At 42.5% G+C, this 25828-nt stretch overlaps 1 protein-coding gene across 1 annotated transcript in view; it reads left to right on the plus strand.

Annotated features, from left to right (window-relative positions):
- Positions 1-25828, plus strand: part of CACNA2D3 (calcium voltage-gated channel auxiliary subunit alpha2delta 3) — a 467867-nt gene that overhangs the window by 6186 nt on the left and 435853 nt on the right. The window contains exon 3 of the mRNA XM_066613498.1: positions 256-315. Coding sequence (XP_066469595.1) covers positions 256-315 — 60 coding nt within the window. The remainder of the gene's footprint in view (positions 1-255; positions 316-25828) is intronic.

The raw sequence follows: 25828 nt of genomic DNA on the forward strand, positions 1-25828 counted from the left end.
TTTTGCTTTTGAAGCTCATCAATGGAATCTGCTGTTTGGTTGGGATGAGCCAGAACAACTGTCAGATAGGTGGAGCCATGCTAAACACCTCTTTTTCTCAACTGTCTGAATACAGACAGTTTTTTGATACAGTATAGCACAGAATTTTGATACAGTACCTGGGAGAAAGGGGTCTCTGTATTCCTCACCTTTGCAAATGTCTGAAAAATGACTGTTGGTGGATACCTCATTTCTTTCTTTTTGTCTTTCTTTTAGCGCCTTGTTGAAGCTGCAGAAGATGCCCACTTAAAACATGAATTTGATGCTGATTTACAGGTAGGAATGTTTAAACAATTGAGCTCATTTTTTAAAAAGTCTCTTTGATGGTCATCTACTGCCAAGAAAGAGCTTTCTTTTTGGGCAGGCATTTAACCTTGTTACTGTAACTGTGGGACATGTGTATTAAGGCACACACATGCACCACAACAGAAGTGTGTTAATACACCTGTGACCAGTGGTGGTTGTGCATTTTTCCCCCAACCTGGTACTACAGGAAAAACTGAGTCAGAGCCTAAATGTAACTGAACAAATACATCATTTATTGAAAGGATCATTTACAATAGTAGAGAATGGGAGAAAGCATGTAAAGCAACACAGTCCAGTGAAGTTTATCAAGAAATTGGTGATGGTCTGAAAACTGGAAGAAAGGAGAGCACAGAACCTGCAGAATAATCAGCAAGGAAACCTTATTTCAGCGACTGCACGTGTACAGACTGCTGGGTTTACTGGGATTGCAGGAGCTTTGGAGAACAGTAGTCACTAGAGCAGGGGCTTTAAATTATTGGGTTCTTAAAGGGACCATAGATGGGTTTTGAAGAAGGCAAAAAAAAAAAAAAGTCTGCATTTTTCTAGGGAAGGGGTTCATAGCTTCACAGAGACAGCAGAAGAGAAATACAGGAAAACCATAGAGAGGTACGGAAAATCAAGAAGGGTAGATGGGATCTCAAAGCAATAATGTGGTGGACTGGCTATGATAGAGAGGGGAGCAAGTTGGGGTTTGGGTCAGTTGGAGCTTAGCTAGCCAGGCTTTCTAGTTTTCTTCTGACCATCCAGCCTTCTTGACCAAGACTCCAATATGACAGAATGGGGCTGCAGCAAAAGAATATTAGACCTGTTCCAGTCTTCTGGACCTTGATGTTTTAGCTGAGGAGATCAGGCTCAGTTAAACAGAATGTTCTGTAAAGAGATCCTCCCTGAGGGTCCTTATTAGTAAAAACAGATATGCTTATGGAGAGAGGACCTGACAGAGAAGCAGGTTCTAGTGTTGTTGGGTCTACATGCCTAAAGAGGACAGAAGAAGCAGTGCAAACGGATGCATAGTACTGGCATATTGCTTCTGTGCGGCCAAAGTTTCTGTTCTGTTGACTCGGAGATCTTTTAGTGGAAACTCTTGGCTTTGGCTGTTGCATTTACACATCTTCAAAATGGAGTCAGCCTAACTTCAAAGGTGGGGAACTGGGTATGGCTGGGTTTCCGTGAGTTAATTGTTAAGAAGGTTATACCTACTTTCTCAGTAAATTCACCTTTGAATGTGTGTTGTTTTAACTGCTTTTTATATCTTTATAATGTCAGGTGCCTTTAATATTTTCCGTGGACAGGTGGGACATAGATTTGTTCAATAACTAAATCTATGTGAAAATGTTGCACATTTTTAAAATTAAAAGCAATATAGCACAGAAACGCCAATGCAAAGAGTGGGCTTTAAGGCACTTTGCAGTGTTTGACTCTAATTTAATTAGAATATATCTAAAATGAAATATTAAAAGTCCCTTTTTATTGTTTCACCATTATGAAGACTGAAAATCAAAGGCATAAGTCCCTTTAGCACTTGCATGTTTTGGGCACTCCTTTTTGCATTTCCTTTCCTGATCCTCATGTCCAGAAGAAGCCCAATTTATTACCAAGAGAAATCAGAAGCACCTTTTATAGAAGACATCTTTTAAAGATGCTTCTTCACTGTTGTTCTGTTCCAATTTTCACAAACCCTTTGGTTTGCTGAGATGCTGATGATATAAGCACTTTTAGGTTAAAAGCCATTTGTGTCAGCAGTATTCACAGGACAGGGTAATCTCTGAACAGGTCTTTGTTTATTATTGCCATGGTCCATTAAAACTAATCAATTGTTAATCTTGGTTTCAAAGACCAATCGGTAGCCCTTTAATGCATATTTTTCTTTTTTATATCTCATAGTTCCACCTGCTCTATATAAAATAATGACCAGCATGAGAGTGTGTTTTAAAGTGGTTGGGGTCGGAAGCACAGGGGTCTTTCAGTAATTTCACATTGGAATGGGAATGCATAGAACAGATTGCTGTAAGGAGAAAAGGCTGCATTTACGCAATTCCTCAATTAGCTATTTACGTGTCATCAGTCTTTCAGGGCATTTTTTGTTTATTTGTAGACCACTATGAGAACTCTGTTGAATGGCGGCAAGTAACAAATTTTTAAAAAATTACTCCAAATGGTTGTTGCTTATGAATCCCTTAAATAAAACACAGTTAAAAACTAAATACCAAAAAAGTCTTGCAGCACAGCACCACCAGTATGAAAACAAAAAGAGAATTATTAGCTAGCCTCCCTGAAAGCTTTCTTTGTAAATCAGGGAAAAGGAAAGAAAGAAAAGAGCCTAGGAGGAGTCTTGCACCCTTTGGAGATGAATGGAGGTGATTATCTCCATCAAAGAGATAGTCCCAGGAGATTCCTCAGAGGAACTGCTTGCAGAAATCCTTTCCCCTAGTCATAGTTGCAGGCATAGTTGTGGTGGAGAAGAGCCTCAATGTCAAATTCAGCACTTTGCTAACAGTCACCCCATTATCCTCCTCGCCCTTCTTTGTTCCTTGAAGTCCAAGGCCAGCTGAACATTTTGGCATCCCATCCGGCCAATGTTATGAGTACGGTGTGTACCAAGCACATCTTCGAAAGAGGATCTCTTTTGCCTCTTATCAGCAAATGTTCTCCAGCATACTCAGCTGTCATTCAGATGGTACATCTGATTTATGCATGTGGTTCAAAATACAGGAAATGATATTCATGCTTCTTTGTCTTAGCATGTATCTGATTGCACATGGCACATGAATGGGTAATATACTGTATATTTGAATTCACAACCCACTAAAAGTAATAAAACGCATGGGTTGTGCCCTCTGAATGTGCATCTGGCTTATGCCCATAGCTGACAACCCAGTAGGGTGATATGTTCATGGATTTTCATTGCTGGACCAGGCTGTAAAAATGAGCTTGTGACCATCTATGAGTATTCTGTGGTCATACTGCTCATGTCAGTAGACCACTGTTGTTTGTATAAGGACAAATAAAATTACTTTTTTTTTTTGTACTGGTGTTGCTAGCAAACTAGCTTCCCAATCCTATTCTCTCCGCCCCCCCCCCACTTGATGCAGCAGTACTGAAATGGCTATTGCTGCATCCTGAGTAGGGGGCAGTTGCTGAGGTCTCCACTGGGTAAGGGAACAAGTACAAGAACCCATGCAAATAGGGTCCAGAAAAGGGGTTAGGATTTGGTGGCCACTGCTGCCACCAAACCTGCCCCTGACCCAGTCCAGCCACCCCCGTTGCCACCCCTTTCTGCCTTGACCCACCCCATCCTGTCTCCCCTGCCACTTTACCTCTGTCAACAGCTTCTTCCAGCTGCTCTGCAGCCTGCGGGCCTTCCTACTGCTGGACCACCTTTTACGACTGACACTGACTATGGCAGTTAGCACCAGTGGAATGCATGATTTGTGGCTGCCTGGCCACATTAGGATTGGGCCATAGGAAAATGCCAAGCAGATGTGTTTATTTTGCACATTGTCAATCATAGCTCCAGCAACATTATAACTCAATTTTTCTCTTCCAGTTTCTGACTCACCATAATTCAGTTATGTATACGTTTATCCTCCGTAGTGTTATTGGTTTTTCCTCAAAGATTTCTTATGCAGTAGAAAATCTAGTGCAATATTATGAGCCTTGACACAGGACCGATTTAAGCTAACTACAGAGATCTACGGTTGAGGGGCATAAATAAAACTGCCTGTGATTTGAAAGATATAAATCAAAACAAGGAGTAGAATTGTCTACCTTGCTGGAATCAAATGCTTTGTATTTGATTAATGGAAGAGCACACCTCAAATGTACCTGGTTTTAAAGCTTTAACCTGCTCTATTTGGCCTTGAAAGATTTTCTACAAGAATTTGGAGTCAAGGACTCTTATTGTAATATGTTAGTACTACTAGCTGAACTTTTAAAGCATTTTCATTCAAACTTTTTTTTTAAATAGTGCTTGGAGAGATTCTTTAGGGACATTGGCCAATATCTTGTCAGAACATAGTACCAGAATAGGGGAACATGCCTATTTAAAAAAGAATAGTTATGCATGTGTACACACACATACATATCTAGAGCTGCTTTTTGAGGTTTAACCCCGGGTGCACCTTCTTTGTCACAGTTTATTTTCATTGCCAGTTAAACTGTGTACCTTGCAAATGAGAGCACATACATCTCTTTTCAAGGTGATATAATTTAGATTCTACATTACTTCACACGCCTATCATGTGAATGATTTTAAACTTGAATACCCTAGAACAGCATTTTCCAAACTGTGGGTTGTGGATGTGTGGTGGGTTGCAATAAGATGCTCAGTGTCATGCAGCAAAGCATTCTGGGAGCCTCAATACACCATTTCCAGTCATGCCAGGCCTATGACCCACTTCATTTACTTCCATGGGCCTCAGAATGCCTCAAGGAAACAACTGGAAGTGACTTCAGGTTTGCGTGCAACCACTTTCGGTTTATTACTGGGTTGCTTTTGCAGGCATTCTGGGGCTCTTGGAAGCAAGGAAGTATGTCACAGGCCTGGCACAATTTGGAAGTGGACTCTGGAGACTCCCAGGAATTCTGTGAGGCACAGCATTGAACATTGCGTTGCGACCCTCCGCAGGGGACAACGGGGTTGCGACACTAAAAAGTTTGGGAACTGCTGTTCTATTAAATTCCAGAGATTATTTACATATACATATAAACGTCTGTTGCATGGAAATTGGATTTTTCAGCTTTTATTATTGTTTTCTAAGAAGGCAATAATTTGGATTTACAGCAGAGAATCTTTTGAAGGAGACTGCTTGTCCCTCATTGTATGGTTGAGGAGCAGAGTTAATTGTCTTAACTATTGACCACTGCAGAATTAGTAATTTCTGTATGACTCCTACGCTGTCCTTGCTCTGTGAAATCTGCAATGTTGGACACTGTGATCAAGGAACTATTATTACTGAGTGGGCTGAAGGAGAACACAACTGATTGCTAGTCTAATGAAGCTAATTTATTGAAAAGAATTCACAAAGATAAGCATCACAAAAGCACTAAAGGCCCAATCCTATCCAACTTTTCAGCACTGATGCAGCCATGCCAATGGGGTGTGTTCTGTATCCTGCAGTCACAGAGGCTCTATCGAGTTAAGGGAATGTTTAGTCCCTTAGCTTGGGGCTGCATTGCAGCTGTATCAGCCCTGGAAAGTTGGATAGGATTGGGCCCTAAGCCTGACCTCCAGCTTCTAATGCACTTTAAAATGCATTGCAGGGGAAAAAAATAATACTTCGTCTTCATTCATATAGTTACCAAGCCAAACAGAAAAAGGTAGATAATCTTATCACTTGTAATTTGGTTGTCCAACCATTGGGCCATTGTCTAATTATATGGTTGAGCTCTGAAAGCCGTTTTACTGGCTTCTACTTTCATTGCCTCAGACCATTTTTGTAATACTGTACAAAATTTGGTGATAGCGATGTAGTAGACAGATTTCCTATTACTTGATAGATGCTCAGAACTAGATATCCATTATTCCAGTCTGCCCAATACATTTACTGACCTGCCTGTTAAATATATTTAAAACCAGAGCAGTCTGAAGCATGTTGGTTAATATATTCACATTATATTCACAATATATTCACATATTCTGAGATATAGAGAGAGACTTATTTAGCTAAGTGATTAGATTACACAAATAAGGCTTTTCTTTACACGCAAAATTCACTGGCAAGAGAAGGCGGGGAAATCCTTTAATCCTTCAGTTTGCCTGTAGTCATTTGTTTCTTTATCCTCAGAGGAATAATGTACACTCTGATCCTAAACACATTTACTTGGAAGTGCAGTTGGTTCAACAATAGAGCTAATGTGCGTTGGATTGCATCTGCCATGCACTGAAACAGCTTATCAGCAGATTATGTGTTGTTATTCCCCAGAGAGACAGAAACCTTTGTTGTGATGTATGAGCTGTGAAGTTTAAATACTTCATGTTTTTCCTGATTATGAAAGAATTTGTAATACTTTTGCACTCCCGTACCCATCTATGCTGTGCTTGTGTGATGCTTTTTTCTCTTCAAAAAAATTTATAGTTTTGGTTTGAAGAGCAAAGGACTTTGGAATATTATAGCTTGCAATGAGAAATAGAACTTGATATTAAACACATCATCAGCTATTTCTTTTCACCTTTCTTTAGATTTACCAAATTGTCAGTTTGTGAAACAAAGGTCAGATTGTCCCTTTTGGTGACAATCAGTAAGCCCTCAGGGCAGGGGCGGATCCAAAGTTTGTGTTTGGGGGGGGGGCATGAGCACTAGCTTAATTCCAGAGCCCAGGTCAACCAAGCAGATAGACCTGGGCTCCTGCCTGGACTTGGAGCCCTGATCCACCTGCTCGGTAGACCAGGACTCCCAGTTGAACCTGTGGCCTCCATGGCCGAGATTTGCTATGAGGGTAGACCTAGGCTCCCAGTCTGACTGCTACGTTGTATCCCCCACCCAGTGGGCACTCCCTTTTCTTCCGACTTTGCTCTCCATTCCAACAGGTGCCCTTAAATTTACATACAAGTTAAAGGTGTTGGGGTCCATAGAGTTGGACATACCATTTATCATCATTATAATGTGATATTCATAATGCTCAGAATGGCACATTTGCATAGGATATTTTTCAGGGACAACAACAACAACAACAACAGTATTTATATACCGCTTTTCAACAAAAAGTTCACAAAGCGGTTTACAGAGAAAACCAAATATCTAATGGCTCCCTGTCCCAAAAGGGCTCACAATCTAATCAGTGCAACCAATCCTGCAAGCCAGTCAAAAAACACTACCATTTTTTCTGGGGTTCAGCTCCCTATATTTCTAGTTTTGCGTTTGACATCAACACACTCTCTTCTGTGAATATGCCCAGAAAATGACCCTGCCCTCATATCGTATTTAAATCAGACTCAAAACAAAGGTGCGGCTAATCAGTTACAAACACTTCTAAACAGGATGATTTAGCCAGATTTCTACTTCTTCAACAAGCCCATACCACACTTAATGTGGAAAGTCTTACTTTGGAAACTTAATGTGGAAAGCCACTGGACTCCTGTGTCTTTAACAGGGACATTCTACAACAGCAGCTGTTCTTTTTACACCCAGGACCAGCTCATCTAATTAAGGGCCAATTCCTATCCAACTTTACAGCACCAGTGATGCTGTAATGCAGCCCCAAGGTAAAGGAACACATGTTCCCATACTCCCTGAGGAGGCCTCAATGACTGCCCCTCCATTGGAGGATGCAGTGCATGTCCCACTGGTACAATTGCACCAGTGCTGGAAAATTGGATAGAATTGGGCCCCCAGTTCAAGGTAGGAAAGGCTGGGATTCTCTCATCATGTAAAAGGAACAGAGGAGCACTTCAAGAGCTGGCCTCCTTTCACCTCCCCCCCCCCTTTTGCAGGTAAATGTGGATAGCTTTGCAGTCTTAGAGAACCCAATCCTTGGCATGTCTACTCCCCCCCCCCCCCGTTTCACCATGAAACATCCTTTATTTTTTTCCCCATTCACCCGCCTTTTTGGAGGATGCTTAACATCCAATGTGAGAGTGAATTGAAAATGAATGTTTGCTCATGCTTTGACTTTTTAGTTGGTTCAACTATGTTTAAGTGTTTGTGTCCTCTAACAGCTCCAGCTGGCTAATTGCAGTTTTTGCCAATGGGGGGACGGGACGGGACTGCTGTCTTGAGAGACACCGAACCCTATGCATGTCTACTCAGAAGTAAGTTCCATTATATTCAGTGGGGCTTGCTCCCAGGTAAATGTGGATAGCTTTGCAATCTAAGAGAACCCAATCCTTGGCATGTCTACCCAGAAGTAAGTCCCATTATAGTGACTATGGGGCTTGCTCCCAGTTAAGTGTGGACAGGATTGCAGCCTAGGAGAGCCCAATCCTAGGCATGCCTACTCAGAAGCAAGTTCCATTATAGTCTATGGGGCTTGCTCCCAGGAAAGAGGAGCTACCTTTTCTCGTGCAGGAGCTGACAAGGGCAAGCGCAAAGAGGTGCTGGTTGGAGGGTCCCCCTCCAATGGTTGGAGGGTCCCCACCCGCTGCCTGCCCCGCCAGGTGCCCTGCAGGTCTACAAAGGTGCAGATGGTCGGCATGTCTGCCCAGCCCTGCAGGGGCTGGAGCAGCAGCAAGAGGGGGCCCAGGCATGGCAGCAGACACCCTGTGGAGAGATCACGCTGGAGGGCAGCAGGAAATGCAGGTGGATCAGAAAAAGCTGCCCAGAAGTGCTAGGCTGCCCATGAGAAAGAAACCCAGAACCCCATTTGCCCTCTGCCACTGCTCTTCCCCACTAGCGCGGCAGCTTTGGGGGGGCCCCAAACAGCTTTGGGGGGGGCCTCAGGGCCAGTTTAGGAAATGTTTCTGAAGAAATTGAAGTGAGATACAACAAAGTGAATAGGTGCATGAACAAAGCTAACGATAATTTTTCAGAATACAGTACAGTCAGATTGAGAAAGATTTAAGAAACCTATGAGGAATGAAGAAATAGAGGTCACTAAGTGATTCTTTTCTTCATTAGAATTTTCTGTCTCTGTGCATCATCTGAAAGTAAAATCACAGATATGTTCAAAGCATCATTACCTGTGCTGTGGGGAAAATTCTTGCCAGTAGTATGTAGGGGAAGAGTAGGTAAAGCCCTGTAGTATATAGTTCAAGGAAGTGTGTTCTCAAACAATTTCTCTGTTCAAATTTAAATTTATTAAATAAATTATAAAATAAATAGTTCCTGGGTTAATTTGCTATATCCTTTTCTTTTATGAGGTCTGTCTGTTGAGTGTTTATATTCATATCACAGAATGAACTGCTTTCTTTGACTTGTTCTTCTTCCCTCCTATGTATGGAGGCTGTCTCCATCTGTCTGTCAAATCTAATTGACCTGACCTAGGAAGCTTCATGCCTGAGTAGGGATTTGAACCTGGAGCTTCCATGTCTGCATTTAGCTCCTGAACCTCTATACCAGCTGTTCCCAGACTTTCTGGGAATTTGGGAACCAGGGTAAATAATTGCAGGGACGAGCAAAAGCAGCAACATGGTTGCCAGAATTGTGCCATTGCCAAGGACAAGGGGGACTTTTTTCAACTTGCTATTAGCAGCACCAGCCCCCCCGGGGGAGTGTGGGGAGCCTGTGAATGCCTCTGTACTGAAAAGCTGAAAAGAACCCCCCTTGTCCCCAGCAGTGGCACAATTCTGGCTATTTCATTGTTGTCTTCCCCATTGCTATGCTCCTTAACGAGGCAGACAGGGCTTCCCTGGGTGGGGTGTGACATCCCAGTTTGGAAACTTTTGCATTATACCATCCTGGCTCCTAAGCATTCAAGTGCTTAGTGGAATTTAAGCATGATTCCTGAACTTACTTAGGTTTTGCCAGCCACCCTATTTGCATACTGATTTCATATATAGCTGTAAGCATCATCTTGCCAAATAATGGTGACTTTTAAACTTCTAAATGTTGCAGGAGATCCCATAAAAATTAACGATTATGTCTATCTGAATTGTGAGTGCTAATATAAATCTATAAAAGGGCATATTAATTTGCAGCCGTCAAAATTGCTATGTGTGAATTAAATTGAAATTGTGAAAGTATAATCATTCAACAGCAGACCTTTAGCAATGCGAGACCTAGAATAGTAAGCCACTCTAACTTAATCTCTGTAATCACTGGCAAAGCTAAGGATGATTGAAGCAGTTGAAGGGAAATATGATGTGTGTGTGGACACGACACATGTGTAACTTAATCGCCATGCTTTTCTAAGTAAAAAGGATGGAATTAGGAGATGCTAGACTTCAGGGGCTTATCATCATTATATCATTAGTGCACATTTATTTTAATCAAAATGAATTTAGTACACTTCTGACTTTTGGCATCTGCATGGTGCATTGCTGGGACATAGTATGGCCCTTCAAGTTTACATGCTTAGAAATGTATCAGTTGGAAGAGACATTGAAGTGCAGATCACAAAAAGTTATAGCATTAAAAATATTTCTAGAAGAAATTCAAACATTAATCCTAGGATTCTGCTCCTTGGCATTGGAAGGGGGCAGTGTGGGGATACTGACTTTGTTGTCTTCTCATATGGAAAATCTTTTCTCTACCAGATCATTCATCAACTGCACCTAGCATATTTCAGAGAGCAGTAACAGTTCTTTTTTGGGGGTATGCATTTGGTAGTTTAGCTTTTTCTTACACCAAGAGAGGGTCTTTTAAAAAATTATAACATTTATACTTAATTATTTTGATTTCTCAATTCTTTTGTGGTATTCAACATGATCCAATCCCAGAGATTAGCCCAGAAACATACATAAAATAATTCTGCATATAATTTAGCTGTAGCTGAGTACTTAATTCTCAAGCCTTTGGGTGGTTTCCTTTTTTTTTTTTATCATAGATTTTTGAATTTTGTAGCTAGAATAATTTCTGTCCTGGCTTGTACCTAAATTCATTACCTTGAGTTAAACTTTGGTCTCCACTTAGGAAAAAAGTATGCTTGTTTATCGTAGAAAAATAGTGCAATACTGAGGGGAGAAAAATACCTTTATAATAAAATTCCTGATGTGAGCATTTCTGGTATTCTGTGGGACAAGTCCAGTAGTGTAAAACTTCAAAGTATTCACAGTGTTGGAGCAAAACAAGGAGCAAAAGTATCAGAAAGGCCAGTGTCCAGAAAACAGCTAGCAGCTTCTTCTAGGAACTAGGAATAATGCAACAAAGCACCTGGAAAAGGTATGTGGAGTTTTAGTAGCTGCTCTTTACTCCATTATAAAAACCTCAAGATTGACATATTAATGGCCCAATCCTGTTGAGGGTCTGTGCTGATGAAATGAGCTTTCTGCTTGTATAGACTGTCACAAAAATGCCACAAAGCACTTTGCAACAGCACAAGGTCCAGGAGCACTACTGAGAGTTCAGTAGCTAATGTGCTGGTGCTAGCAGTTATCGGGAGCCCCATGGAGTGAGTAGGTCCAGTGCAGAGGTGGGGGAGGGTGGAATGGGTCGGTGATGGGGACGAAGGTGGGTGGATCGGGCCCAGTGGGGGGTTTGTTGCCGCTGGTGCATGATGTATTCAAACCCCCTTCCTGAGCTTAATCTGCCTGCATGGATCTACATGGATATCACTAGTGCAGGTCTGAGTTGACCTTTTGCAGCTGCTGGGACTTACCCAGGACACCAGTTTACCCCAAGGAGACTTCCACCAGTCAGAAATCCCCTGCAGGATGTCATATAGCCCATGCCAGCACTGCTGCATTGCTGTGCAGGGATTTATGTTGGATTGGGCTGCCCATGTTAGAATTAGTTAAGTGGATCGAGAACCTTTCTTTAAAAAATGGAAAGATGCGGCACCTTTAGCACTTTTATGAGCATCTTGGTCCATAATTCCTCAGTAGATAGTAGTAAAACCTAAGAAGCTTTGTCTTGAGTCACAGTGGAAATCAGATGAAAAGTATTGTGGCCACGTGATCTTCTCTAGAATTATGTGAGCAGTTATCTGATCTCTCTTTATGAATGTATTAAGAATAAACATAACCTGCAACCTCATGAAATAAAGCATCTGGAGGAGTTTCAGGATAAAAATAGATACAGGAAGGACTCACTCAGACACCACTTACAATGAACCATTTTAAAATATGACCCTTACAATTAAATAAAAACAGGTCAGACTCAAAAAAAAAAAAAAGTCATGTATTTAGGGGCAAATGTCAACAATAAAATGCTGATGTTACTAGTTAGACATAGTCCTACAAGCACTTGCAGCACTGGAATTTCCTATTCACCATCAGCTTCTCCTCCAGCCTAGGAGATGGATTGGGTTGCACAATATACAGATTGATCCGATGGATGTCAGAATCAGCGACAGTCTTGAGCAGGGGTGTCAAACATAAAGCCTAAGGGTGGAATTTCTCCTGGAAGTAATTCCTGGAAATAATTTCTCCAACCCCCATTACAATTGGGCTTTCCCAGCATGATAATAGAGCTCTCTCATATACCCTGTTTCCCCAAAAATAAGACCTACCCCCAAAATAAGACCTAGTGTGTTTTTTGAGAATTGCTGAAATATAAGGCCTACCACGAAAATAAGACCTAGTTGTGATCAGGGCCGGGATGGGATGGGGGGGCAGAAGGGGTCCTCGGGTGGGTGCGGGTGGACAGCGTGATCGGGAACACTGCACTCTTGCGCACGCCACCTAGAAAGCGCCTGCTGTGCTGCCTTGGGCAGAGGATGCTGAGGAGGAGCTGAGGGGGCAAGTAGCAAGCGAGGCAACCCTGCCTACTGGGCTCTGAGGCTCTCCACACTTTCTAGGGAGTAAGTCCCATTAACTATAAAGGGACTGACTTCTGAGTAGGCAGGCAGGCAGGCATCCTCCTGGGCGATGAGGGGACACCCTCTCCACACCTTCCAGGGAGTAAGTCCCATTAACTATAAAGGGACTGACTTCTGAGTAGGCAGGCAGGCAGGCATCCTCCTGGGCGATGAGGGGACACCCTCTCCACACCTTCCAGGGAGTAAGTCCCATTAACTATAAAGGGACTGACTTCTGAGTAGGCAGGCAGGCAGGCATCCTCCTGGGCGATGAGGGGACACCCTCTCCACACCTTCCAGGGAGTAAGTCCCATTAACTATAAAGGGACTGACTTTTGAGTAGACATGCAGGCAGGCATCCTCCTGGGTGCTGAGGGGACACACTTTCCACACCTTCCAGGGAGTAAGTCCCATTAACTATAAAGGGACTGACTTCTGAAAAAAATAAGACCTACCCTGAAAATAAGACCTAGTGTGTTTTTTTGAGCCTATATATATATATATATATATATATATATATATATATATATATATATATATATATATATATATATATATAAGATAGTGTCTTATTTTGGGGAAAACATGGTGTTAAAAATATGAACAGATTTGAACATTTTCTCTTTTGTCTTTTGCAGCAAATGAGTTTCTGTATGAGAACAGAATACTTATTTCTGGCCATCATCTGCTTAATGATGTCAGTTTCTGCTTAATGATGTCATTTCTGGCCCTTGGCAGGCAGCATGAATGCTAACTTTGGTCCTCTGTACGAAATGAGTTTGACACCCCTGGTCTAGAGCATCTTGGTGCTTTGCCTTCAGCACCTTTGGTTAGGGGTGTTCATCTGATTGGAGGGGTCAAGACCATATGAGCCTGTTGTCTTGTCCACTGATATAGTTGGATGGACTAGAGTGCCCAGTGGACTGGAAAATGGCGTTTTCAGCCAGTGGACTGACTGTGATGTGTTCTCCCGTGGCCTGGCAAAGATGATGAGCAATGCACAAAATAGCTGACAAAGTGGCCATTCTTAATTACAGAGGGCTAAAAATGTCTTGACTGAGTCCCTCTTATGTTAGATTTACCTAGAGGTTACCTTAAAAAGATCAGGGGGAAAAGGTAACAAATTAAATGGGGGTGCGTACCATAGTGTGAAAGAAGGAAAAAGAAAAAGATAAACCTTTTGTCTTTATATTCATGTCCAAGGTGCTGATTCATTACAGATCTCTTTGTCTCAGCATGATTGACAAGCATTCTGTCCAGTGTGTTCTGGTCCAATAAGCTCTAATTTCCTGCCTGTTAGATTAACAATATATTCTATAGAGTTTTTTTGTGCAGTTCTCAGCTTTCCATGATGGATCCACTTTATTAGGAGAGGTATTTACTGTGTATTTATTGATTCATTTAAATTCTGATTAAGTTTGCAATGAACCCTGCATTTTTGTTGTCTGTTTATTTTTGGAGTGTTTGGTGAACTGGAGTGGGTTGTGGGGGTTACCTTGTAGTGTGTGGAAAGCTTTTTCAGCTGTTTAAAACTGAGCTCTTTTTGTGGCTCCCCCTGCTGGTCATTATTTTCCCTGCCCATGATGTCAGTTTCATACTTTAGTCTGAGTTCTTGAAAAAAGTGGCAGCTGCCAGTGATTCCCACGGTGTTTTTGTGATGGAGACCATCATTTATCTACATGAACCTGGTCTTTTGCAGCATTAGTGAGGGGCTATAGCTGAGTGGTAGACAAGTCTCAGTTTCACTTCTGGCATCTCCAGGTAGGGCTGGAAAATATGCACCTGAAACCTTGAAAAGCAGCTGCCAGTCAGGGTTGACAATGGATGTTGAGCTAGATGGGCTACTGGTCTGACTTGGTATACCTCAACTTGTCCAGAAGTATCTATAAAAGGGAGTTCCTCAGTCATTTCCTATTTTTAATAATTCAAGAAAAAAAAAGCTCACTTCTCTGCTATGGTCCAAAGTTAGCTCCTCTAGTCCTGAAAATGAAAGCGAGTCTGTTAAAATGAAGCAGAGACCACCACATGTCATTCCATCAATTTGTCAGTTGATAGCCTTTCTGCATCGGTTTTGGAACAAAAAACAATTGAGCCACATGTGCCCAATTTAGTTCAGTTTTTCATTTATTCTGAAACAATTGTACACCCCTAGTGACAAAATATACTGGGTGGCACTCAGAGTGACACTTCCATAAGTGGAAGCGCACTTCATGAATGCAAGCTCCTGCTGAGAACAGAAGGGTTGTTCTGCTTGGGCAAGGGTCCTTTTGTGCAATCAGAGTGCTTCTTCCATTCTCAGAGAGAGCTTCATGGAAGATGTGTCTGTTCATGAAATTTCATGACTGTTCTGGATTTCAGACCCACATACAGGTCTGTATACTGTTCAGATATTGCTTTTCAGTATGCAGGTTTCTCTTATATCTCATGCATGGAAATTAAATACTGACTTTTCCGCTGAAAGGTTGGCAAGTGAACCTAGGTTCTGCACCTCAATCCAAGGCAGCAGGGCATGAATCTGGGATTTAAAGTGTCATCTTCATTTGGCACTTAAATTCTATTTAAATTAAAGTCACTACATGTTTACTCAGAAGTATGTCCCGTTGAATTTAATGGGACTCACTCCTAGGTAAGTATGTATAGGAATGCAGCCTGCTTTATTTTCCCATTCTTGTGTTTGGGATCTGGGAATCAATACTCCTGCAGTGATCCATCCTGTCTGTGGTACTTATGCCCTTGCCTGTTCTTTGAGCATCTTGAAACTTCCTTATGAATTCTGCTTTCATTATTGTATAGCCTGTCTGCAAATGAACTCTAGCAGGACGGCATAAAACTATACGATATGAAATGATTTAATAATATACAAATGATATCATCATATTAGCACACAAATCTGATAATGAGTATGGTGGATATGATCTTAGCTATTGGCTGGAGAATGTACATTTCAGGCCCAGATTTAATAGGAGCTTTCATACAACATCCTTGGAAGAAAAATAAAAAAAAAATACTAATAAAAATGAGGTCAGAAAATCTGTTAGTGTCTTTATAAAAAAGGAAACTCAACGTAACCCTTTTGTTATTTCCTTTCATTATCTGCACATTTATTTTGATAGAGTTTCCTGATGGGTTTTCTTTGAAGAAAAAGTATTTACAGATTTCTGTAACTGATTAGGATTTGATATGTGATGGCAAACTCTGTTTTCTATTATAACATAGTAAGATGGATGCCATCTTTAACTTTAGTATGCATGTAGAGTTCCTATTGATTTTGTAACAGTTGACTATTGTTTTACTAGTGCATGGTTAGGTCCATAATTTTAACCAGAGCAGCATGTTTTCTATTTTCATTGGAGGCATTGTGCTATGCACCATTCACACAGCTAATTAACTATTCAGGTTTTGCTTTTATTTTTAGTAATAGGCAAGAATGGCCCACACTTAATGCCTCATTGTATGAGCCCCTTGGAAATGAATTGAAATTACACAGCAGCAGTGCTTTGTGGATTCTGTTCCTGTGCCTTCAGATCATTAGAATTGTGAATTAAGCTGGCATATAAAAAGAAAATATTGACTTCCCCTTTAATTACAATGTGGTCATTAGCAATGCTTTTTGTTAAGAAAGTTAAAACAAAGTTACTGTTCATTTTTTACACTCCCTTCACGACCTCCTGAAACAGACCTTTTATTAAAATTTTAGGTAAAAATGTAACTACAGATAAATAATGCTCTGGTCGACCTTTGGAATAAGAAAATGGCTAGGACGGTGGATTAGATCACTCCTAAGCAGTCTCTGCCACTTGGCTCTTTGGTTTACTGAGGAACTGTGGGCAGCGAAATGACAGGATAGACACCTTGAATGACAGTAGAGGAAAACTTGTGATGATTCCTACCAAACATGGGCTAAAGTTCATTTTAGAGCACACAGTGTGGAGAGCCATCCTGCAGAGCTTTTCTGTGTAGTGTGGGGCTTGCATCATCAGACCCCCCCAAAGGAAGGAGGAGTGTACAGCTGCTTGCTATGAGGAATTTGCTAGGCACCTCGCACATAAAATTCTCGCATCCACCATGACTTGGACTCCACACTGACACATCTACAGACGTCACTCTGTTGGTATCTGTTGGTCCGGTAGTCTTGGATTCTTTTCAGCTTCTACAATCTAGGATCCTCTGGAGTGTGAGGCTGCCTGCCTGCCCTCTTGACCATTGCTCAGCATGACTTATAAGATCTGCCTGGGGAGGCCTTGGCAAATGAGTAGGGAGAGTGATCAATTAATCTCTTAGGGAAGGAGTTCTGTTGGTACTGAAAATGACTGTGGTACATCCCTTCTCCTGAAGAATTCCTTCTTAGATCCCTCTGTGCTAAATAATTTCTGGCCACTTTTAAACCTCCCTTTTCTGGGCAAGGTGATTGAGTAGGTGAGTAGTGTCTCAGCTCAAGAGGGTTCAGGAAGAAATGAATTATCTGGATTCCTTTCAACCTGGTTTCAGGCCTGGCTTTAGGACAGAGATGACCTTGATCTCCCTAGTTGGTTGAACTGTGCAAGGGATTGGACAGGGGAGTGTATTGTTGGTTCTGCTGGACTTCTCAGAGGCTGTCAACACTATTGACCATAGTGTTCTTGTATGGCAATTGGAGCATGGGGACACTTTTTCAGTGGTTCAGCTCATTCTTGTCTGACAGATTCCAGAAGGTGATGTTTGGGAATACCTGTTCAGCACCTGGACATTGGTGTATAGGGTGCCACAGAGATCTATCATGCTATTTAATAACTACATGAAACTACTGGGAGAAGTCATCTGGGGATTTGGAGTTGGGTATCACCAACAGACACTCTGCTCTATTTCTGAATTTCATCAAATACTAGGGGGGCTTTTGAAGTCTTGGAGAACTGCCTGGAGGCAGCTGGAAGTTGTGTTAACAAGCTGGAATTAAATCTGGATGAAACAGATGTCCTCTTGGTCTGGAAATCTGTGGTGCAGGTGCTGGACTGTCTGCCTGTTCTGAGGGGAATTATACTCCCTCTGCAAGAGCAGGTTCACAGTTTGGGGATCCTTACTGCTTCTCCTGGATGCCAGGTAGTGGCTGTGGCCAGTGGGATCTTTGCCCAACTTTACCTGCTATGCTGTTTGCAGTTGTATTTGAGTAATCCGATCTCACCACTGTGGTTCAAGCCTTGATGAAGTTTGTTTAGATTACTGAAATGCAGCATTCGTGAATCTACCATTGAACAGAGTCCAGAAAGTTCCGTTAGTGCAGAAGTAGGCAGCCTGTGTAGATACTGGGCCTTGGAGGTTGGAGTGTGTTGGACCCCTGCTTTGAAGACTGCACTGGGTTTTGGTTTGCTTCTAGGCCCATTTCAGGGTTTTGGGTTTGACTTTTAATAAACTCTGTGCTTTGTTTTGGAAATTCTTAGAGAGATCAACATTGCCTAGGATTTATTTGAAAAGGATGCGGTTATTTCCTGCCAAAGGCAGTGGGTTGGACTAGACCTATTAGGCCCCTTCCAACTCTATCATTCTATTCTGTTATCCTGCACATGCCCGATCTCGTCTGATCTCAGAAGCTAAGCAGGGTCAGGCCTGGTTAGTACTTGGATGGGAGTCCGCCTGGAAATACCGCATGCTGTAGGCTTATACCATAGTCTTTCGAGGCTGAAGGTTGCCAACCATAACTCTATCATTCTATGAATTAGTGTAAGGAAGGTTTTGGACTTTTTGGCTTTCGTTTGTATCATCAAATGAAGATCTAGTTACTATTGGGACTATTCCATTTAATGGGGAATTCTATCTTCAGCTATCCTGGAGACTTCAGCAGTGGCCTCAACACTGACATGGATAGTATTGGGGTTCACACATGCTAAAATGAAAGATATTCTGTCCACAATATCTATGATTAGGTATGTATGGAATATAGAGGCACATAAGTATAAATTTTACCCTTATTTACTTGGCAGATTAACATTGTGGGCTAATCCAGAATTGAAGATTGGGAAGGAATCTTTTTCTGTAGAAGTCTTGAACTACTATAGATTTATTAAATTGCCATTATTATCGCAGTTGCAATATTTACTATTACAACATCTATAGAATTTAGCGGTGCCTGCCAAATCCTATCCCCCTTCCTGGACCTGATCCTATGGCGCAGACATGTGCAGACCTCCAACAGTGAATTCACTAGTGCAAGTCCCAGTAGACCCCTCCGCACTTTGGAGGCTAAACCCCAGGTAAGGAGACATTCCCCAAAAGAAATCAATACAACTGCCCCCCCCCAACAGGATGCAGCAGTAACTATTTTGGAATTGTTGCATCAGTGGGAAGGGGAGGAGAGAATAGGATTGAGGTGTTAGAGCAATTTAGAATGTTGAATTGCACCACCCTATTTTATATAACCGCACTGGTTCTAAATATTGCTGCAATATCTATGGATCTTTGATTGCAAAGAATTCAACACAAATTATTTTCATTATATACTGTACTGTATATTGGGCACCACAACTCCTTTATAGTAAAGGGCTAATTAAAAAATCCAAATTCTGTCATTGTCATGCAATGAATGTAACACACATATGGTAAGATTAAGCATATTAATGTTATACTGCAACAAGCACTGCTAACTGTATGTCCTCCTGAATTAACTACTTGCAGCGTGGAAGTTCCCAGGAACAATGAAAATGGACTTTGAGTTCTCTCACCAATGCTGAAAGGTTTTCATTAAAATATTGGAAGGATAAGTATCCTCCTCTCATAACCCAGTGGATTTGAGGACCTTTTAGTGTTGTCAACATTTGAACAAATGGCTTGTAGATAACAACTACGAACAGATGAATTTGTGTATATGTGGAAACCGTGTATGTGTATGCATGCGTGAAGGTGTGTGTATTGGCACTCAATGTATATAGTATTGTTATGTATATATACTCTTTTCCCTCTCTGTTCTTTTTAGTTGATTGTACTTTTATTTTTTCACTAATAAAGGCTGAAAAAGATACAGAAGTCTTACATGAGCAACAGCTCCTTAATCAATTCAGTGGTAAAGATAAGCCACACATATCATGTATGTATATGCGTGTAAAGCTGCCCTTGAAATTAAGCTCCGTAAGCGCTCCTAAGCACTTAGCAGGAACTCACTAGCTGGTGAGTTTGGATAACTATTTGAATTAGATAGTTGTGGATTGGAGTTTCTGTTGTATCAGGAATGAGCTAGTTTTCACTATCTTGCTTCAAAATGTTCTGTGTGCAGTTCTGCTGTATTAAGTCATAACCCTCATTACTACTAATTAGATGTACTACAGAAATAATGTCTCCTGAGAGTCAGGAAATAATGAATACATCAGCATATGAATGAGTCTCCTTTCACATACGCCACAAATGTTGGGCTCTGAAACTTGGGAATGGTGGCCTCCTGGAGCCCTCAATGTGCACTTGGTAGCCAAACCTTGGCCAGGAAGCCAATACTTACATGTTGCATAAACTTCAACTTCTGCCTTTTCCTCCAAGGCTTGAGAAGCTCCATTATGGGGCTTGGAGCTTTTCTTGGGGGAAGGGGATGAAAGTGCCTGGCAGTGCCCCTGGATTTAGTGGCAGCCATTTTGGAACTGCCAGGGATAGGATTGGGCTGTCAATCTGGCAAACAGAGCCTTCAGTCTTTTTACCAGAAGGAGTTGGTGAACGTTGTGGAAGTGTGACTAGTGAGGTAGTTTGCTTTGTGAAGCTGCCAGCTGTGTTTGTGTGGTGATTGAGAGGAGTGGGGAAATTCCTACATGTATCTTGAGGTTCTGGGAGGGAGCAGCAGGAGCAAGGAGTGAAGCAAGCACATTGATTTGGAGTAGTGTCAGCCCAGCGAAGGCTGCTGACCTCAGAATTGGAAATCTTCTTCAGAGACCTTGCGCTTGCATGGCACCAGCAGCAGCCCTCCCTGCCACCACCTCTCAGTATGTAAAGGAAGGAATTCCCCCCCCCCCCAAAAAAAAATACCTTGCGGTTGTGCCAGGCTCTGGAATTCCCTCTTGAAAGGGACACATCTGGTCCTGTCTCTGCTGGCATTTGGCCAGAATATTCAGATCTTTTTATTCTAGTGGTCTTAATTTGTAGTTACTGTTGTTTTTGTTGTCCTTAAGTTTTTGGCTTCCTTTTATGGTGTTCATGCTATTTTGTTTGATTTGGGCTTTTGTTCTTGTGGTTTTATTACTTGGTTGTTTTATTGCTCTACATTGGGCTTGACTGGCGTGTTGATTGTTAGCCACAGTTTTGATATGGTGGAAAGATGAGATACAAAAGCTTACGACAAATACATCAGCAGAATTTTAATATTAAGAATTTTTTTTTTGGGGGGGGGGGGTTGTGTTAACCAGGATAATTTTCTATTTCTTTAAGTCCTGTTCCTTTGATTTTTAATCACTGTGCCTAAATTTTCTGCCAAAAATGTTAGCTGTTATCTGAGAATTGAACACCTAGATAATGATTAAAACAAAGCAATACCTTAATTTTATCTTTCTACATTATGCACATTTCATCTCCACTGTCTTCTAGGAAAGGAGATTAGGGGTGTAATCCTAACTTGCGCTGGAACAGGCAGACCAGACTGTGCCTTCGCTGAATTCAAAGGTGAGGGCTGTGGCTGAACTCGGAGTAAGGGGATTTTATTCTCCTGACCCTGTGTTGTGTGCCAGTCAGCCCTATGGGGCTACTTGGATCTGCACCTGTGATTTTGCAGGTGCAAATCCAAGCAGCCCATGGAAGGCTGTTTGGGCCGGGGCTGGGGGTTAGGAGCCAGATTGTGCTGCTGTGGCCAGTTACACACCCTCCCAGGCCAGCCATTCCACCCAAAACCTTCCACCCCACCTCTGTTTCTCCCTCCTGCTACCCTCTCCCACCCTCTGTGCCAGTCTGCCCAGGCCAGCACTAACTTACCCCCTTGAGGCGCAGGTCCTGCTCCGCTAATCCAGCACACATTCACAAGGGACTTGTGCTGGCTCTGGAGAAGGGGGTTGAATTGTGTTGTAGATGACTATAGAAGGCTGCTGCTGGTGCCTCAGAGTTTTTTTTAAGAAAGGGGAGGGGTTCCAGTTATACCTTTATTATTATTATTATTATTATTTTTTTTTTTTAATTTGTACCCCGCCTTTTTACCCAAAGGGCACACAAGGCGGCTAACAAACAATTTAAAAATACAACATGAAAAACAGTTAAAAACAATTTACAATGATTAAAAAGCTAAAAACAAAACAAAACAAACCCCGTGGATTTTCATATAAAAGCAAGAACGCCAGCCAGCCTGTCAACAATTAAAAGCTTTTTGAAATAAAAAGGTCTTCAGTCCACGCCGAACGTTAGCAACAAGGGAGCAGTTCTCAGTTCTAAGGGGAGGGTATTCCACAGTTCGGGGGCCACCACCAAGAAGGCCCTCTTCCTGGCCGCCACCCCTCTCACATCTCTTAGTGGCAGCACAGTCAAAAGGGCCCCCCCAGAAGATCTAAGAGCACGGGCCGGATTATAGGGAAGGAGGCGGTCCCTCAAATACCCCGGACCCAAGCCGTAAAGGGCTTTAAAAGTCAAAACTAGCACCTTGAATTGGGCCCGGAACAGAACCGGCAGCCAGTGTAGCCGCCGGAGCAACGGCTCGACAGAGTCAAACCGACGTGCCCTGGCAACCACACGAGCAGCCGCGTTCTGTACTAGTTGTAATTTCCGGACCGTCTTCAAAGGCAGCCCCACGTAGAGTGCATTGCAATAATTTATTTTCCTTCACGGGCAGCGTCCCTGTGTCTTTCCACAGCCCTTGACCAGTCTCTATCTCCTGTTAAGGCCTGTGTGGCAATCCACACTCTGTGTCTTCCTTTACTCTCAGGGCTTATCAAACTAGGGCATTGCGATGCCCCAGCCAGGGGGTCCTGGACTCTGCCCCCTTAAGGGGCGGTGACAGGGGGGAGACAGTGATACAATCCCCAGGATTGCGTTGCTAAGGGAGGCTGCAGGGACTGGCATTTACTTACCAGTCCCTGCAGCAGCCTCTCGGGGGTGCGGGGAGCCCTGTGCGACCCTCTGCAAGGCTCCCCAGCCTTCAGAAAGGGAAAGCAGAGTGATTGCACCCTGCCTCCGCAAAACTGGAAGTGGAACACAATCGCTCTGCTTTCACTTTTTGAAGGCTGGGGAGCCCTGTGGAGAGTTGCACAGGGCTTCCTGCACCCCCAGGATGCTGCTGCGGGGACTGGTAAGTAAATGCCAGTCCCTGCAGCCCCCTTAGTGATGCAATCCTGGAGATTGCATCACTGCCTTTCCCCCGCCCCCACTGCCTTCCCTGCTCCCCCACAAAGACTCAGTGGCTCTCAAACTCTCCCAGAGAGTTTGAGAACCACTGCTTTACTCCCAATGTGAGACCCAGATCAGCACTCTTATCTCATGGGATGTGGAGTGCTTGTCCAAGTGCCCTCCTCTTGCTTTCATTCCCCTGGAGCTGCTCCCAGTGTGACTTGAGGCAGTTCATCCCTGAGACTTAGATAGCCTAATCCAGGGGACCAGGACTTGGTCATCCATCTTGGAAACAGATTAATATTCTTTCTTGGTGGATATCCTTTCTTTTTCCTTCTATCCTTCATCAACTAAAATTTCAGATTTGAAATACTTCATTTTATACCCAGAGGCATTACTAAATTCTGATATTTGCGTCAGTTGATTATAGGACTTTCAACATCTCATAATATAAATACAGCATTGTCTACATACATTAATAATTTTTTCATAATCTCTTGTGTTGTAATATCCTGAATCAGGGCCAGCTGTCCATGAGCCAATTGAAGAGACCAACGGACCTCTCTTAAAGAAATTTGTGATAGTAATTGATCACTGACCATCAGTCTAGCTGTAGAATATAAAGCTTCTGAATCCATTAAAGCAGTGGTTCTCACACATTTAGCACTGGAAACCACTTTTTTAGAAAGAGAATCTGTCAGGACCCACTGGAAGTGATGTCATGACCAGAAGTGACATCATTAAACAGGAAAATTTTTAACGATCCTAGGCTACAACCTTACCCATGAGTAGGTCCCATTTACTATCATTTTTAAAAGAATATACAGAGTAGCTTGTTAAAAGAACAGGTCTGTAACATTTCCCCAAATGCAGTCACATACCGTGGTAGCATTGTCTAATATATGAAAAATAAAATATTGAGAAGAATGGGGACCCACCTGAAATTGGCTCACGACCCACCTAGCGGGTCCTGACCCACAGTTTGAGAAACACTGCATTAAAGAAAAAAAATTTGCTTAAATGGCTTTTGCTTTTTTATTATTTTGCCAAAGTGTTATCCATATCTTTTATATTGTTGCTAGAAGTAAATAATTGCAATTGCAGGTTTCTATTATCTCAAAGTCAGTGTTCCTTAACATTAATTAAATTTGCAAATGCCAGCTATAATTTGCGTTTTCTTTTCCTGTTCTTCTTAACTGCTGATATTAATAACAGTGCCTTCAGAGTTCGCTATCAGTGTCATTATATAGTCATAAATACGCATGCCAATTAACATGTTGCTTAAGATGATACATCTTTAATGCAGTGAATATAGTTGAAATATAATTACCATCATCAGGGAAGAGCAGCCGCAAATGAATAAAATGTAAACACCAATTCCAACCACATTACTCAATATCCTTGAATAGCTTTTTATTCCTGCTGTTGTTCAGTATTGATTAATGGGCATCTGTGTGTTAATGGGCATTTTGCATACTATTTTTGTCCAAAGAGATTTTCACTACAAAATCTTCTTGAGTTCTAGCTAAAGGCCAACACAGGTATACACATCCAACCTTGTTATACACAGATTTTTAATACATGAATTTGACTCAACACGAATGGCCCCTGCAAATGAAAATGAATGTGCTGATCCCTGCAGAAAGGGAAAAATGCATCCCTTTAAAATCACAGTTTTAAAAAACCCGCTTTTCTTACTGTTGTAGAGAGTAATGCAAGCAATTACAGGTATAACCACATCCATGGATTTTTCACCCATGAAAAAGATCCACAGATTTTTCTATTTCAACACAGTGAGAAGGGCCCTTTAAATTAAAGGAAAAAACTTGTTTAACATAGCTTCATTCATGCAAGAGGGATCTGAAGGCCTTAGGGATGGACCTCAACAAGTGGGAAACCCTGGCCTCTGAGCGGCCCGCTTGGAAGCAGGCTGTGCAGCATGGCCTTTCTCAGTTTGAAGAGACACTTTGCCAACAGTCTGAGGCTAAGAGGCAAAGAAGGAAGGCCCATAGCCAGGGAGACAGACCAGGGACAGACTGCACTTGCTCCCGGTGTGGAAGGGATTGTCACTCCCGGATTGGCCTTTTCAGCCACACTAGACGCTGTGCCAGAACCACCTTTCAGAGCGCGATACCATAGTCTTTCGAGACTGAAGGTTGCCAATACATTCATGCAAGAGAGGGCAGCTGGCTGACAATTCTTCTCTCTCCAGGCACTTAGAATGAGTGCCAGTGACCTCTCCCTAGCACTTGGAAGAAAGATAATCACTGTGCATTCTTTCCCAGCTCTGGGTGAAGGGAGGGGTCACTGGCTTGAAGTAAAGCATTTCTAAGCGCCTAGAGCAGTGGTTTTCAACCGGCCCTGAGTCTCAGGGGCCAGAGAAGGCGGTCAGCAGCCAGCAGATGCAGGGAGAAGCAGATGCTTTGACTCTTAAGCTACAGAGGTGAAAAAGGAGCAGCTACAGCTGCTTTGCAGCATCTCCTGCTGTGAGCGAGAGGAAGGCTGCAACCCCATCCTCCTTTACCTGGGATTAAGCCCCATTGACTATTATGGGGCTTACTTCTGAGTAGACATGCCTAGGATTGGGTATCAAGTCCCTTGTCTGCCCTGCCTGCTGATTGGGCAGCCAGAAAAGCCTGGAGGAGGTCTGGGCAGAGTGAGAAGGAGGAAGTCAGGGGCAGGTAGGAAGCCAGTGAGTCTGCTGAGGGTCCATGAAAGTCCCTTCTCCTTGCCACAGTTGCCTGCAGCTCCCCAAAGCGACCCTCCCTGCCTTGCCTTGCCTTGCCCTGCCCTGCCCTTTGCCTTTCAGAGGAGGGTGTTGGGCCACAATCCTATCCACACTTTCCTGGGAGTAAGCCCCATTGACTATAATGGGACTTACTTCTGAGTAGACATGCCTAGG

Source organism: Tiliqua scincoides, chromosome 2 (genome assembly GCF_035046505.1).
Source record: "Tiliqua scincoides isolate rTilSci1 chromosome 2, rTilSci1.hap2, whole genome shotgun sequence".
NCBI classification, from domain to species: domain Eukaryota; kingdom Metazoa; phylum Chordata; class Lepidosauria; order Squamata; family Scincidae; genus Tiliqua; species Tiliqua scincoides.